This window comes from Notolabrus celidotus, chromosome 20 (assembly GCF_009762535.1).
Source record: "Notolabrus celidotus isolate fNotCel1 chromosome 20, fNotCel1.pri, whole genome shotgun sequence".
NCBI lineage: Eukaryota > Metazoa > Chordata > Actinopteri > Labriformes > Labridae > Notolabrus > Notolabrus celidotus.
Genome location: NC_048291.1, coordinates 25,105,180 through 25,120,631, shown reverse-complemented (window position 1 = coordinate 25,120,631; position 15,452 = coordinate 25,105,180). Strand labels below are relative to the sequence as shown.

The 15,452-nt window shown below is 39.3% G+C and overlaps 1 protein-coding gene across 1 annotated transcript; it reads left to right on the top strand.

Moving 5' to 3' along the window:
- slc4a1a (solute carrier family 4 member 1a (Diego blood group)) lies at nt 1–12,840 on the top strand. The gene is made up of 22 exons (XM_034711636.1): nt 1–89; nt 189–262; nt 1,329–1,402; nt 1,765–1,820; nt 3,137–3,234; nt 3,318–3,364; nt 3,463–3,628; nt 3,716–3,851; nt 3,939–3,999; nt 4,083–4,125; nt 4,206–4,390; nt 4,591–4,798; nt 6,092–6,295; nt 6,385–6,533; nt 6,638–6,832; nt 6,953–7,195; nt 7,627–7,716; nt 10,270–10,436; nt 10,526–10,767; nt 10,866–11,035; nt 11,619–11,792; nt 11,889–12,840. The coding sequence occupies exons 3-22, from the start codon at nt 1,376–1,378 to the stop codon at nt 11,940–11,942; spliced, it is 2,715 nt and encodes a 904-aa protein (XP_034567527.1). The 5' UTR covers nt 1–89; nt 189–262; nt 1,329–1,375; the 3' UTR covers nt 11,943–12,840.
- The last annotated feature ends 2,612 nt before the right edge of the window (nt 12,841–15,452 follow it).

Here is a 15,452-nt window from a genome sequence, read left to right as displayed (position 1 = left end):
CCCTATCCGATAGGGCTGCATGTCTGTCACTGAGGCCTTATCACCTCCACCCCCCTGCTGGGTTGCTCAGCAACCACAGGAGTTGAGGGGTACAGGTCTTCGACGTAGTTTGGTTTGGGTGTTCCCGCTCCTCTCGTTCTCTTTCTGTAATCATCTTTTTGGTTTGTCCTGCCTCATTTCATCACCAGGCTCGTCTCGGCTAACAGAGCAGCGGTCGTCCTGTTTCCAGTGCTGGAGACAAGGTGGGAGTACCTGCATGCAGGTAAGGGTGTGGCCTCTTCTTGGCAGGTGTCAGACAGGACTCTGTGGAGGGGAAGTGAGTGGGGAAGGTAGACATCAATCAGGATGGATTTGTGAATGTGTCCTCTCTGTGGGGTTTGTAAGATAAGGGCGGGAGTTCAGTGCAAAATTATTTCTGTAAACTCTTTTTTGTTTCTGCAAAAAATCAACCTAATGACACAAAGATGCTTATGTTGCATATTTGCTTTAAATTTCAAGCTTTTCTGACTTACTGAAGATCCAGGTTGAGCGTGGTAATCCTCCAGAACGTCAAGCCTGCACTGACTCTCAGTTGCACTTCCAAAAAGTTTTAACATTTAATTTGTCTCCTCTCTTAAATATCAGTTTTTTAAAGGTGTTACAAAACAAGAACAAGCTAACATTAATCAACAATGAGTCAATATCCCTCACACATATTTGATTTATATCTGTCATGCAGTAGTTTTAATCATTCCTTATCAAATGTCTGCAGTAAGACTCTCCTCCCTCCCTCTCTCTCTCTCTCGTCCTCTAATAGTTCCTTGTTTAAGTGTAGTTGTAGTTTCACATAAAGTTGTAAGTTGTCTGAAAATGTAAATGCATCCACTTGAAATATATCCAACAATACATGCAGCATGAGATTATGAGAATTATATTTGTGTAGATTTGGATGTTTTAGATTAAATGTAAAGAAACAGAGTTAGCGTTGCTCGATGTCCCAGAACTTGCATTTGAAGTTTTCTGTCCTCTGTCCTGAAGAGAAGGGCGTAACCCAAAGATAAGACTCCTCGCGCTCCTCACAGCTTCTTTTTTGAAAGTCTCAACGGCTAGTTGGCTATCTGTCCTGAGCTCTGCAGGCAGCTGAGAGATGGTAGATGGCGCTATCTTTATTTGAAGCTGCTTCAAAAAACGCCTCAAATTAGACTCAGAGGTGAAAGAAATAGTCAGAGCACTAAAGTAAAAGCACTGGGGACAGATTTTTATCCTGCGTTGACTTGCAGCATTTCTACGTTTGATTTGTTTCCTTGTTTCTGTCATTTCTTTAATCACTCAGTTTGTGTCTGTCTTAGGTGATGCATAAAAGTAGCTGAGACTTGAAGGACAGACATCAACATCAATGGAGAACAATTTCAGTTTTGACGAGGTTGGTCTTCTTTTCCTTCAAAATGGTATCATGGAAGCATCTTCAACTTAGTCAGACTTGGTGACCATCAGATATTACATATAATGGTAAAATGTTTAATAATGTTAAAGAAAACAGAACGGTTAAACTAATTCAAGTGTTTCTTTAAGATCTTCTGCAGGAGAGATGTAAGAGATAAGGATAAGATGTTTAATTCATCTTGATAAATTGATTTTGATTTATACTTCATTGTTTTATTATGTTGCTGCAAATCAATTCTTCAATTAGAAACATGAAGATACACATATCAACAACACTCACATTTAATGTTCCCTTTTTATCTACATTCTGTTCTTATATCTTTACACGTTGCTCCTCTTTAGGGCAGTGAAGTGTCCTATGAAGAAAACGACTCAGCCTTCCCCTCCCCAGTGAGACTGTGAGTACTCCCTCGTTCCTCCTTTGCAGCTATGAATGTATACTAACACTGAGAACACCCTTAACATCAGATTAGCTCATGAACATCTCGGCGAAGTCAGATATTTCACTCGAGAAATGGTGGAGGCCAAACCTGAGATAAAAAAGAGGGAGTGTGTGGCTCTAGTTCAGAAGGTGATGAGACATACACATTCAGATTACATCTAATGGATCTCCCTCTGATGAGTGCAGACATATTCAATATAAGAACTGTTTTAAGTGATCGTGTCAGGAAAGCAGATGGATTATATCACCCTTAGGTATCATAAACAACTGAATAAATGCAGGTTTACAGTCAGAGTTTGCAAATAACATCACCAGAGATATCATTGATATAAGTAAGGTCAAGCAAATGATATATAACTTGATATGGACTGGCTGCTGTTGCTTTTATATTTATATATATGTATATATATATACTACCAGTCAAAAGTTTGGAAACACCTTCTGATGCAAAGGGTTTGTATTTATTTTAATTATATTAAACATTGCAGTTTAATACTGAAGACATCAACTATGAAATAATCTGGTTTTGCCATAATCTGGATTACAACAGTAGTCATATAGGGCAATCCATTGTGTACTAACCCTACCTCTGAACAACACAACTGATGGTCTCAAACACATTAAGAAGGCAAGTCATTCTACAAATGAACTCTTGACAAGGTTCATGTTCATTAGAAACCATTCCAGGAGACCACTTCATGAAGCAGACTGAGAGAATACCAAGAGTGTGCAAAGCTGTCATGAAGGAAAAAAGGGGGCTACTTTACAGAATCTAAAATATAAAACATATTCTGCTTTGTTTAACACTTTTTTTTAATTAAATAATTACATATATGTTCTTTTATAGTTTTGATGCCTTCAGTATTAATCTACAGTGTTTACAATAATTAAAATAAATGCAAACCCTTGAATGAGAAGGTGTTTCCAAACTTTAAACTGGTAGTGTATGTGTAGTCAGGGGCATGAATAAAAGAGTTACTATTTTCAGGCTGAAGTAAATGTTCTCAAAGTGGGCCGGGGGTCTTGGGTCTTGAATCCCCTCAGTTTAAGCAGCCAGTAACAAATTGGTTGAACAATGCTGCCCTCTTGTGGCCACAGACAGAATAGCACAAATGACAGATCAGAGGAACCTTATCAGCCCAGATCTCAGCTCATGCTTGAGCTGGTTTGAAAGTTGATTTAACTTTCATGCATTTTCCAAACTACTGTTAAACATCAAGACTCATCAATTCTCATCATCAATCTTTAATAACTATTTTCCTACACCACCAGGAGCAACATCTATGTCCCAACCATGAGGGAGAAAGAGGAGGAGGAGGAGGAGAATGAGCCCCCCATGGAGGCCGTTGTCATCCCCAATCATCCAGAGGGTGCGTTTGAATCATAGGCCATGCAGCTGGTTTTACTTTTTTAGTATGGTGCAAAATCTGACTCTTCTGTCTCTTTCTTTCAGCTTACATGAACCTGAACACAAATGCTACCACAAGAGGAGACGCCCAAGTTAGTGAACACTCATCAGATATGAAAGATAATCAATGTAAGCCAACAGTATTTAATGGTATGTAATGTAATGGTGTTTTAATGTTGCATTTCCACAGGCCTACGTGGAGCTGAATGAGCTTCAGGGCAGCAACTGGCAAGAGACCGCCCGCTGGGTGGGCTACGAGGAGAACTTCAACTCTGACACAGGAACATGGAGTCCCTCTCATGTTTCCTATCTGACTTTCAAGAGTTTGATCCAGCTCCGCAAGACCATGAGCACAGGTAGCCCTGAAGTTAAACCAAAGTTAGTTTCAATGTAAGGAGGGATCCTTTTATCTAAATGATTAAAGCAAACTGAAATCTCCTCAGGTGCTATCATCTTGGACCTGAACGCCAGCAGTCTGTCCGCTGTGGCTGAGAGAGTGGCTGATGAGCTTCTGGACAAAAGGGAGATCCGCTCCAGTGATCGGGAAGGGCTCCTGAGAGCTCTGCTGATGAGACGCAGGTAATCCACAGCACCCACTATCTCTCTCTTTCTCTCTAAATGGAAGCAAAAAGCCTCTCCTAACACTCATGTGCTCTGCCTCTTCAGTCAACCTGTGGTGACCGGCTCTGGAGACATTGAGATGCAGACCTTTTCTGTATCCAAGAAGGTACACTTTAAAAAATACATTTCCCCTTTCATCATTTGAGGCCCTTTAAGTTAATTGTACTAATGCATTGCTGTTTTTTGCAGAGAGACACCTCTGACAACATGGAGGCCTCAATTGTTCTCTCAGGTATGTTCACGCAGTTTAGATGAAGTTATGTGGGTCATAGTTTTAGATCTGGGGCTGAAAATAAGTGTTTCCTTCAACAGGGGCCCTGGACATCCTGCAGAAACCAGTGGTGGCTTTTGTGAGGCTCAGAGACTCTGTGGTGATGGACTCTTCCCTGGAGTCTCCTATCCCTGTTCGCTTCGTCTATGTGCTGGTGGGCCCCAGCCAGGGCAGCATCGACTACAGTGAGAGCGGCCGGGCCATGGGGGCTCTGATGGCAGACTGGGTAAGAGAGGAGAGAAAAACCACACACATGACCATTTCCTGAATTCATACCATGTGTAAAAATTAAGCTCAGCACTACAACAAGAAGATATCAAATTAGCTTCCTACACAGAACATAGCACTCAAGGTGAACCCCACTGATGAGAAGTGCCCTTCTCCCTCATGGTTTGGGTTGATTAAAGCTTGTTTCTGCACACACAGGTGTTCTGCACAGAGGCCTACTTGGCACAGACTGACAGAGATTTGACTAATGCCATTGCTGACTTCATGGACTGCAGCATTGTGATCCCTCCCACTGAGATCCAGGATAAGGGAATGCTCGAGCCGATCATCGACTTCCAGCAGAGGATGCTGCGCGACAGACTGCGTCCCTGTGACACACGTCTCGCCTTTGGGGACAGAGCCATAGGTCGATTATCAGATTTCTCTACATTGTATTTGTAAAGCTAACAGTTTTGGTTAGCTTAGCATAAAGGCTTTAAGTTATAAGTTGTTTGTTTAATAGGTACAAGAAATTACATTTTAATTCCCTCATCCAATACCTCCATCAGAAAGAAATTAAAATACAAAATCAAACTATTCCTTTAAATTTAAGTTTCAGTTTCTCACTGTTTTCCTGAATTAACCTCTGACAAATTAATATTTTAATACAAAGACATATAAAGAGCAGTTTAATTCAAATAAATCATGAATAGAAAATGATGTGAAGAAATTGAACAAAAATGCTATTTTTTTTATTTTTATTTTTTTAAGTTGTGTTTTTTAGGCATTTTTGCCTTTTAATGACAGGACAGCTGAAGAGAGACAGGAAATGTGGGGAGTAGAGAGAGGGGGAAGACATGCAGGAAATGGTCGACCGGCCTAGAGTCGAACCGGCGACCTCTGCGGCGAGGACTGTAGCCTCTAAACGTGGTAGGCTTAGACCACTAGACAGAAAGGTACTTTATTGATCCCCAGGGCGGGGAATTCAATTTTTTCACTTTTTGGACATGCTACACATACAGTTTTTTTGGTGTATACATACAAATGCACACACATGCAGTGAACATGCTTAGGGAGAGATGTCAGAGTGAGGATACTGCCGTCAACCAGAGCAGTTGGGGGTTCGGTGCCTTGCTCAAGGGCACCCTGGCAGTGCCCAGGCAAGTGAACCAGCACCTCTCCAGCCACCAGTCTACTTGCCAAACTTCGTCCATGCTGGGACTCGAACCGGCGACCCTTCGGTTCCCAAGCCAAGTCCCTATGGACTGAGCTACTGCTGCCCCCAAAAATGCTAAATTAATTAATAAAAAAAAACATGTATAATACAGGTTCAGGTTCAGATCCAGGTCCAGTTTCTGGTTTCTTTATTTGTACCTGTAGGTAAACTTGTTTTGCAGCCAGTGAGATGTTAGGTCATTGCAGAATTATAAGACAGAACAAACTAATGTGCTAAACATGCTAAAATATCCTAAAACTAATGTAACTGTGAAAATAATAAAATCAATAGACATGATAAAATTATAAAAATGCTAAAGGTTCAATTTAAAAGGCATATCAGAAAACAATCAACCAATAAAAACTATAAAATCACCTAATAATAATAATAAATAAGACAATCTGGACTTCAGTCTTTGAGTTTTAATACCTCAGTGTTAATGACCAGATATGCTGTTGTTGATAACAATGTGAATGCTAAAGTTTAATCTATGTCATCATCCAGTCGACAAACCTCCAGAGGAGCCGCGGGAGGACCCTCTGGCCCGTACAGGCTATCCATTCGGCGGGATGATAAAGGACATAAAGCGTCGTTATCGCCACTACATCAGCGACTACACAGACGCTCTGAACCCTCAGGTCCTCGCTGCCGTCATCTTCATCTACTTCGCCGCTCTGTCCCCGGCCATCACTTTCGGAGGGCTTCTGGGTAACAAAGGGTTTCAGATAGAAATACATGTCTTCATCTGTTTTGAGTTTGATCTTTGATGTTGACTCTCTCTTTTTTTCTTGCCCTAGCTGACAAAACAGAAAAAATGATGGGCGTGTCAGAGCTCATGGTCTCCACCAGCATCCAGGGTGTCATCTTCTGCCTCATCGCTGCCCAGCCAGTCCTCGTCATTGGCTTCTCTGGACCTCTTCTGGTGTTTGAAGAAGCCTTCTATGCTGTACGTGCAGTATGACTACTCAAATCTGTTCATGAATCCATCGCCAGTGATTCTGTTTTCTTCTTTAACACCCCTTTTCTTTCATTTGTGCTGTGCTGCTGTAGTTCTGCAAGGCCCAGGGCATTGAGTACATTGTGGGGCGTATCTGGGTGGGCATGTGGCTGATTGTGATCGTGATCGTCATCGTGGCTGTGGAAGGCAGCTTCCTGGTCAGATACATCTCCCGCTTCACTCAGGAAATCTTCTCCATCCTCATTTCGCTCATCTTCATCTATGAGACCTTCAATAAGCTCATTAAGGTTTCCTCATCTCATCATCATCATCATTCCTAGAAACCACTTTTTGTCATCACTTTATAAATCTGATTCTCGTGTCTCTTGGTCTGCTTCCCTCCTGATTTGTTGTCTCTCTTTCCTCAGATCTTCAAAGCCCATCCTCTGATCCTGAACTACGAACACCTCAACGTCTCAGCGGACAACCCTTTCCATCCAATCATCACGAAGCACGTCGAGTTCCACCAAGGAAATGAAACAGTTCATGAGCGGGAGACTGAAAGGGCGTACCCCAACACTGCCCTGCTGTCCATGTGCCTGATGTTTGGCTGCTTCTCCATCGCATTCTTCCTCCGCAAGTTCAAGACTGGTCATTACTTCCCAGGGCCGGTAAAATCACACTTCTATGTCTTCCTCTGTCTGGTGGTGGTACTGGTAGTTTGTGGATCACTGTTTTGTTGGGCATGATGGCCGTCATCATCCCCTATTCTCAACTTACTCCCTTCATTTCCTGCCTCTCTTCAGCTGCCCTATCTAAAACAGGCCTTTGGTGATTGGATAAATTAACTGAGAAGTTGAACCATTTACTTCTGAACAATTTGACTGCTTTTGCAGCCAGTGGAGTCGCCCCCTACAGCCCATTAGACAGAATGCAGGCTGATGACATTTCTGCATTGGCTTTTACTTTTAGACTGAAGTTCGGTCCACTTCATGCACACAGTCTATGTTCCAGAGTTTGTTTAGTATTCTGACTCTGATGTGTGAGAAATAAATAATCAGTTAGACCCTGGTGTCTCTTTTTTTCCCCTTTGTCTCACTAGATTCGTCGGCTGATTGGAGATTTCGGCGTCCCCATTGCCATTTTCTTCATGATTGCTGTGGACATCTGCATCGAGGATGCTTACACTCAGGTTGGCTGTTTGCTGTGGTTAGATCATTCTGATGTGAAATATGTCCTACAGAAGAAATTATGTCAATTCAGCTGTATCATTATTTTAATTATAATAATAATAATGAAAATAATAATAAAAATAATAATAACAACAACAATAATACTGATAATAATAATCATAATCATCTTTACTTACATATCAATTTTCAATACAGGGTTACCAAGTGCTTTACAAATAAGAAAGAGACTAAAAGACAATAAAATAGAAATTTGAGGGATACAAATAAAAGAAAATAAAACAATGTTGGATGGATTGAAACAACAAAAGATAGAAGATTAAAAAAAAAAAAAGTATTTTAAAATAGTAAACATATTGAATATATTAGACATACTACAAATATATAACAAATAAAATATATGAAATATAAAACCAAAATATATATAGATATTGGGTTTTAAATGACAAGTAATTAGTGCTCATATCTAATGCAGTTCTTGCAGGAATGTGCCATGACACTTTTTTTTTTTTTTTTATGATCACAGTTTTTTTATTAGTTTTCACATTTTCACACAATAACTGACGGGACACATTATCCACACAGGACAATCCACAATGACGACAAAGTAATCAGTCAGACAAAAACAAAGGAATAAGATTACAAATAGACAAGTGACTATGTATATAACTAAAAATAATAACACTAACAGTAAAATTAAATACTAATGATAACAGTATGTAACTTAAAGAGAGGTACGCACACTTGAACATAAAATGTGTTGTCTACCATTTACAGATTGTAGTATAATAGTCAAAATAAAGGGGTCTGTAAGTCTACATCACCAGGCAGAATTAGACCAGTTTGTTCCATTTAGATGGTTTGCAGGATTTTACATTTTTTCATTCAGGGTTCGTTGGGGTTGATCAACCTAAATTATTATATCAATAAAACAAAATTAAAAGGGTAGCTCTTAACTCGATTAAGTTCTATGGTCCTGTGATGAGATCAATGTATCTCCCCCATTTGGCCCTGTGTAGATCTAGTCGGTTTATCATCCTATATGTAAGTTCTTCGTAGGCTCCAACCACACTTAATTGGGTAAACCATAGGCTAGATGGAGGGAGATCCACCGTTTTCCATTCCCTAACAAGGATCTTACGACCCAGCATGATGGCTGTATGGATCCATCTTGTATGGGGTTCAGGGATCCCCTTTAAGGGTGTGTGATCCCCCAGTATGTATAGGCCTGGTAAGTATGGGATGTCTTGCCCCACGACCAAAGTAATACTTTCATGAATTGCTGTCCACCACCTCTGGACCTTAGGGCAGGACCATAGCATGTGAGTCAGGGTGCCTGGGTCCGCCTCACATCTCCAACATGTCGAGTCTTCCCTTAATCCCACCCTGTGTAGTTTTGCGGGGGTTCCAGTAAATCCAATGGCAATGGATCCAATGACACATTTTTGATGTTAATGTATTATTGAAAGCATCCGGACTTTGGCAACCACAACATTTGTTGACTTATGTGTTAAAGTCAGTGACACACCAATAAAACAAATTCCAAATAGAAATATTAAAATCACAGTCTAGAGATTCTCTGCTGAAAGTTATGTTATTCATCAGTTGGAACAAAATTACTAAATCCAAAAATATAAAATGTTTATTACTAAGTTCTAAATCTGACTTTTTTTTTTATTATTTGAAATGTATTCGTTTTTACAAACATTCAAATGAAGACACACAAATAATGACAATACACTAGAATTTAAAAAATAAATAAATAATTAAAGTAAAATACAAATAAAATAAAACAAAAGAAAAAACAGAACAGACAAAACAAATTCAACCAAAAAACATAAATTTGATGGATTATTTACTGCAAAAAAAAAAACAGTGAGCATAACAGCTCATCTAATGAGAGAGACATATCATACTATACACATACCTATATACGCAAATTCATAGTTATGCACATAGGCATATGTATGTGTATATGTACATATATTAAAGATAATTAAAATGAATTTAAAAAAAAGGGGGTACTGGGTGGCTGTATTGGTTTTTAACACTATTAAATACAAGAGAGAGACAAAAGTTATAAAAGTGACTTTATTCTTGTGGTTAAACTGGAATAGGTGGAGCTCCCTTTAGCAGCTTGGTAACTTGTGAATTTCCTCTCAGGGGTTCATTTTTCTTTTATCTAAATCTCTAAAAATCAAGAGTCAAGAACTGGACATGCTTGAGAACATGCTGCTTAGCTATGGTGTCTGTAAAGCTATAAACTTTCAACCACCGGTTAGTAGATTGTGACCTTTAGTTTGGTGTTGTAAGAGAAGTTAACGATTGTCGCTCTATCACCCACATTCATTCAACTCTATGTGTCATTATGTGTACTCAGGGTTTGTCTTAATGTGCTTGACTGTGTTACTGCCCATAATATTGAAATGAGAGTTTCTTTTCCAGGTTATAATCTCAAACATGCTCAATTATCTAAATAATTCTCAGAGATGAAATATTTCTGTGATTGTGTTGGTGATACATAAACTGACTGGTTCCACCCTGTCCCCTTGTAGAAACTGGTTGTGCCCAAAGGTGTTGAGGTGACAAACCCCAAAGCCAGAGGCTGGTTCATTAACCCCATGGGTGAGAAAAAGGCCTTCCCTATCTGGATGATGGGAGCCTGCTGTGTCCCGGCCCTTCTGGTCTTCATCCTCATCTTCCTGGAGTCCCAGATTACCACGTGAGTAGCTTTATAGATAAAGTCACTTTAGGTCTGCAATGTTACTTCTTGAGGAATTTAAAGTTTGTCTTTGCTTTGTGAATCTCCAGGCTGATTGTGAGCAAACCTGAGAGGAAAATGGTGAAAGGGTCTGGATTTCATTTTGATCTACTCCTCCTGGTCACCATGGGGGGCATTTCCTCTGTTTTTGGGGTCCCCTGGCTGAGTGCTGCCACCGTGCGATCCGTCACCCACGCCAACGCTCTCACTGTCATGACTAAGGGCGTAAAACCTGAGATTGAGAAGGTGATAGAGCAGAGGATCAGTGGTATTCTCGTGGCCATCATGGTTGGTGAGTGCTGCCATCTACAGTACGAATGCAGAAGAAAAAAGATCCAGGAGCAAACCCTCATGTATCTTTCATGATCAACCCTTTTCTGTTGTCTCCAGGTGTTTCTATTTTCATGGAGCCCATCCTGAAGATGATTCCCATGACGGCCCTGTTCGGTATTTTCCTCTACATGGGTATCACCTCTCTGAGTGGAATCCAGATGTGGGACCGAATGCTCCTGTTGATCACACCAAAGAAGTACCACCCCTCTGACGCCTACGCCACCAGGGTATGTGAACTGCTGCAACCATGATTTAAAGATGCTTACCTCTGGAGATGAGTCCTTTCAAATGCAACATCAGATCTTTATATCTGCAAGGATGTGCACACTGTTTGCATTAGTGCTGGATTGCTTGAGAAATGTGACACTTTAAACACTAATTTGGCTTGCTTTGTCTGAATGTGTCTCTTTGTTTGCTTTGCATCCCTTGTCAAGTCAGTTTGTGTCTCTGTGTTGTCTTTTTGAGTCTTGTTTTTGTGTCTTGAATCATATCATTTTGCATCTCTCTCTGTTTTATGTCTCTTTTTTTGTCATTTTGCATCACTCTGTGGTTGATTTTTGGGTTTCTTTAGGGGGTTTTGTGTCTTCTTGTGGTTACTTTGAGGGGTCATTTGTTAACAGTGGTCTCAGACAAACACTCTGGCCTCTGGATCTGTTGAAAATCACCCTGTTCAAATATCATTCCATGCACAAGATAGCCACTACTGCTCCTTATTTCCAGTGTTCCATATCCTGTAACACTTATCTGTTTGATTATTTAACAATCAGTCAATCATTATTAGTTTGCTAACGCTCTCTTCCCGTGGTGCAGGTGGGTACATTGCGGATGCATCTCTTCACTTTCATCCAGCTCTTCTGCCTGGCCATCCTCTGGGTGGTGAAGATCAGTCCCTTCTCTCTGGCTCTGCCTTTTGTCCTCATTCTCACCGTCCCTCTGCGAATGGCCATGACCGGCACGCTCTTCACTAGAATGGAGATGAAATGTGTAAGTTGTACCTCTTAACATCACCTCAACCTTAAATTCATCATGTCATCAGATATGTTGATTTCGTGGTCGTAACTGGATGTGATTGTGTTGCAGCTGGATGCAGATGATGCCAAAGTGGTGCTGGAGGAGGACAATGAGGCTGTGTAATCAACATTAAGAGCACCGTATCATTCCCTTTTTTATTATTATTTTACCAACTTTCAACTGAACTCAAACAACCAGTAGATGAAATGTGTTTTTAAAAATCTGTCTTTGAAATTTGTGGCCATCCACCTACACAGATTGTATCTTTAAAAGAAGAATACCTCTCAAATCTAATGTTCAGTCAGTCATTCTGTGGGTGAGCACTCTCATTTTTCACATTCCAGACTCTTAATCATCTTCTTCATGGAATAAGATTGCTCTTCACTTTTATTCCTTCCTTCAGGCTTGAAATTATTTCCCTTCATATGCAGGATAAATGTATTTAAAGTGTAGTTGTTTCTTTTAGTGTTTATTAGTACACAGTATAGCTTTAAAGTGCCTGACATTGAGTCTAATGTAGCTCTGGCCATGTTACAATCACTTCCTCCTGATCCAATTTTTACTATTTAAATTAACAAAATATAATCTCTTTGAATTTTTTCACACGTACAGATTATGTTTTGTTAAAATGGGATTATCACACCACTTTCCTCCACACACAGAAGCCTTTGTTTATTCTCAAACTATGTTTTAAAATGTGTTGCTCTAGTTTGCCTCATTTGACATATTGTGTATGGTTCCCTGAACAATCGGGTCTTTTCTGTTGAGTTGACCTGTTTAGAACATGTATAGAATTATTATGTGTATTGACTTTTATCTGATTGTGTGTGTATTTGCTTTGTTCTCAAATAGTATGAGCAGTAGTTAGTAGATAGTGGATGACTTGATATACTTGTTTTTGGCTGATTGTTATGATATAATCTGGAAAAAAGACTCATTTGTAAATGTATCTTTTGTCTTTTGTGTTGCCTGGCATGTCTCTGTACATGCTGGGAATTTCCACTTAATTTAAAATAAAAACCAACCCTAATATGTTTCTTTCAATTAATACTTCACAAAATCAGACATTCGACATCAATCACGTCTAACTTTATTCATTCTTTGGAGCGTCAACAGGAGGGGAGTGTTTAATACTTGCTACAGACCTGTCAGTCAACTGCATGCTGCCTTCAAGTTAATCAGGGAAATTCCAACATCCGAAATCATTGGATTTCACAGCATGATGTTTTTGGAGCTGCAGCTTGCAAACACATTGAATTACTCTGTTCATTACTGTATGATCATAGAGATAAATGATTAAGAGCCATGCTGAACAGAGGAATATATACAAATATTATACATAGATTAATTAACACATGAAAATTTGGCATATAAATAGAGTCAAGATGCATAAAACAAACAAAACACAGTGTAATAGGCATTTCTGATTTAATATTTCTGTTTTATTCTGTTTACTTTTGTAATTTCGCATTATGTCAGCTTTTTTAAAATTTTATTTAAGTTTTTATTTCTCAGAACAAAATTGAAACATGTTTTGCAGTTAGTCAAAGTAACAGCATTTTCCAGAAAGTAAAGAGATACATAAAACAGGTATAAAACAGTTGTCTAAACATTCCTATAAAATGAGGTGATAATAGAGGTGAGATAAATAAATGCTTTGTAAAAGAAAATTCAAAGCTTGGCAATGCCAGTGTGAATAAAAGTAGTATGCCGGCATTGGTAACAAATAGGATCATTGCAGTATACATCTATAAAAATGTATATTCCCTCACCCACATGAAAACAATTACCTGCAGACGCACAAACCCACGTACCCATTAAGGCAAGAATGTAAATAAGCTTAAGCCACCCCGGTTCCCAAAACACTTCACTGGCTCCCATTTCAAAATCCTATTATTAGTCCATAAAGCACTCAATGGTTCAGCTCCCCAGTCTCTGACTTGCTTCAATGTATAACCCAACCAGGATCCTTAGGTCAGCAGGTGGAAGACTTTTAAATGTACCCTGAGTCAAATCAAGGTCCAGTGAAGGGGCCTTTAGTTACTGTGGTCCATCTTTTTGGAACAAACTGCCTGCTGACCTCAGGTCCATAACAACTGCCTCCACTTTAAAAAAAAAGACTCAAAACATATTTATTTTGATATAATGACTGTTGTGACTGGATGCATGTGCATGTTTTTATTTATTCTATTTGGAATTTGTTTTAATTCTCCATGTAAAGCACATTGAACTTGCGTGTAATGAAATGTGCTTTATGATTAAAATTGCTATTGCTTAAAGTAAATAAACTCTCACGTAAACAAGAAGTCAAGCTTACAGAATTAAATCATTATTTCAGCTTTTTAAATAAGGCATGTGGGTGATGTTCTTTATGTGCATGCTTCCTCAGCCTCTCTGAAAATGTTGGACTCGGTGTCCCATGCTGCATTGCGGTTTGTTTCTGGTTTAGGTTTCTGCACACATCACTGTATCTTGTATGAGAAGGTAGGCTTGTCTTCCTTATACAACAGAAGAATGGAGCATTGGTATGTCTTTCTTTATAAGGCCATACTCCAGGAGCTGCCGTCTTATTTATGCTCCTTATTGACTCCTAAAGTTGTCAGTGGCTGTCATCTCCGATCCCATGGACAATTTCTTTTTGTCATTCCTCGGACTCGCTCTGTCTTTGGTAAAAGTGCTTTTAATGTCTTTGCTCCCTCTTCTTGGTTTGAGCTTCAGGGTCGCCTGAAACTGGATTGTTTAATTCGATTGGAGGATTTCAAAACTAGGATAAAGAATGATCTGATCGGCTTGTGAACATGTTTTAGAGCTTAACACTGCTAATTTATAAATTGATGTAATACTTGTCACTGTATGTTTTGTCCTGTTCTATTTGGGAAACTTTTTATGCTGCTGTCATGGCCAGGACTCCCTTGAAAAAGAGACTTTGTATCTCAATGGGACTATTCCTGATAAAATAAAGGTTAAATATATTTTTTTTTAATTAACTAAGCAGAAATGCATAAATTGTGCATCAATATTTACAGTGAGCAGATATGGAAACATATATTTTGACTTTATAAATGACAAACAATACTGTAAAAATAAGCCTTTATTTTTTCTAATTTATTCTCATAACCTCATACAACATTTTTTACATTTTGTTATTCACACCAATAAAAAAAGGGAATCACATTTGTGCAATGATACCAAGATTTCCGACTCCACCGGAACGCAGCATAGTTTTACAAGGCTGAGTGCCTGAAAGTCATTTGTTTTCCGTGAGACGGTCTGACTGGATTGGACGGTCAGGGGTTCCGCCCACAAACACACAAGGTGGAGTTGCAGAGAAAGAAACATGCTGGGCCAAATTGAAGCTGTCAAACAGCCTCTTAAAGGAGGGAATCGAGTGATATGAAAAGGCATGGAGGTTTCTTTGGGACTTTTTAAAACAGTCCTCTGAAAGTGTAGATCTGACATTAAGTAAAAAAAATGACAACATCACGCAAAACTTAGTATTTTTTAAGTAATATGAAGTTGCTTGAAGTGAGGTGAGGTGGGGTTAATTCATTAAAATTACATTAGGCAAAACTTTCATTAATGTTTGAGATTAGGTAAACTTGAGGATCCCACAGGTTCGGCGGTAGTGGAGTT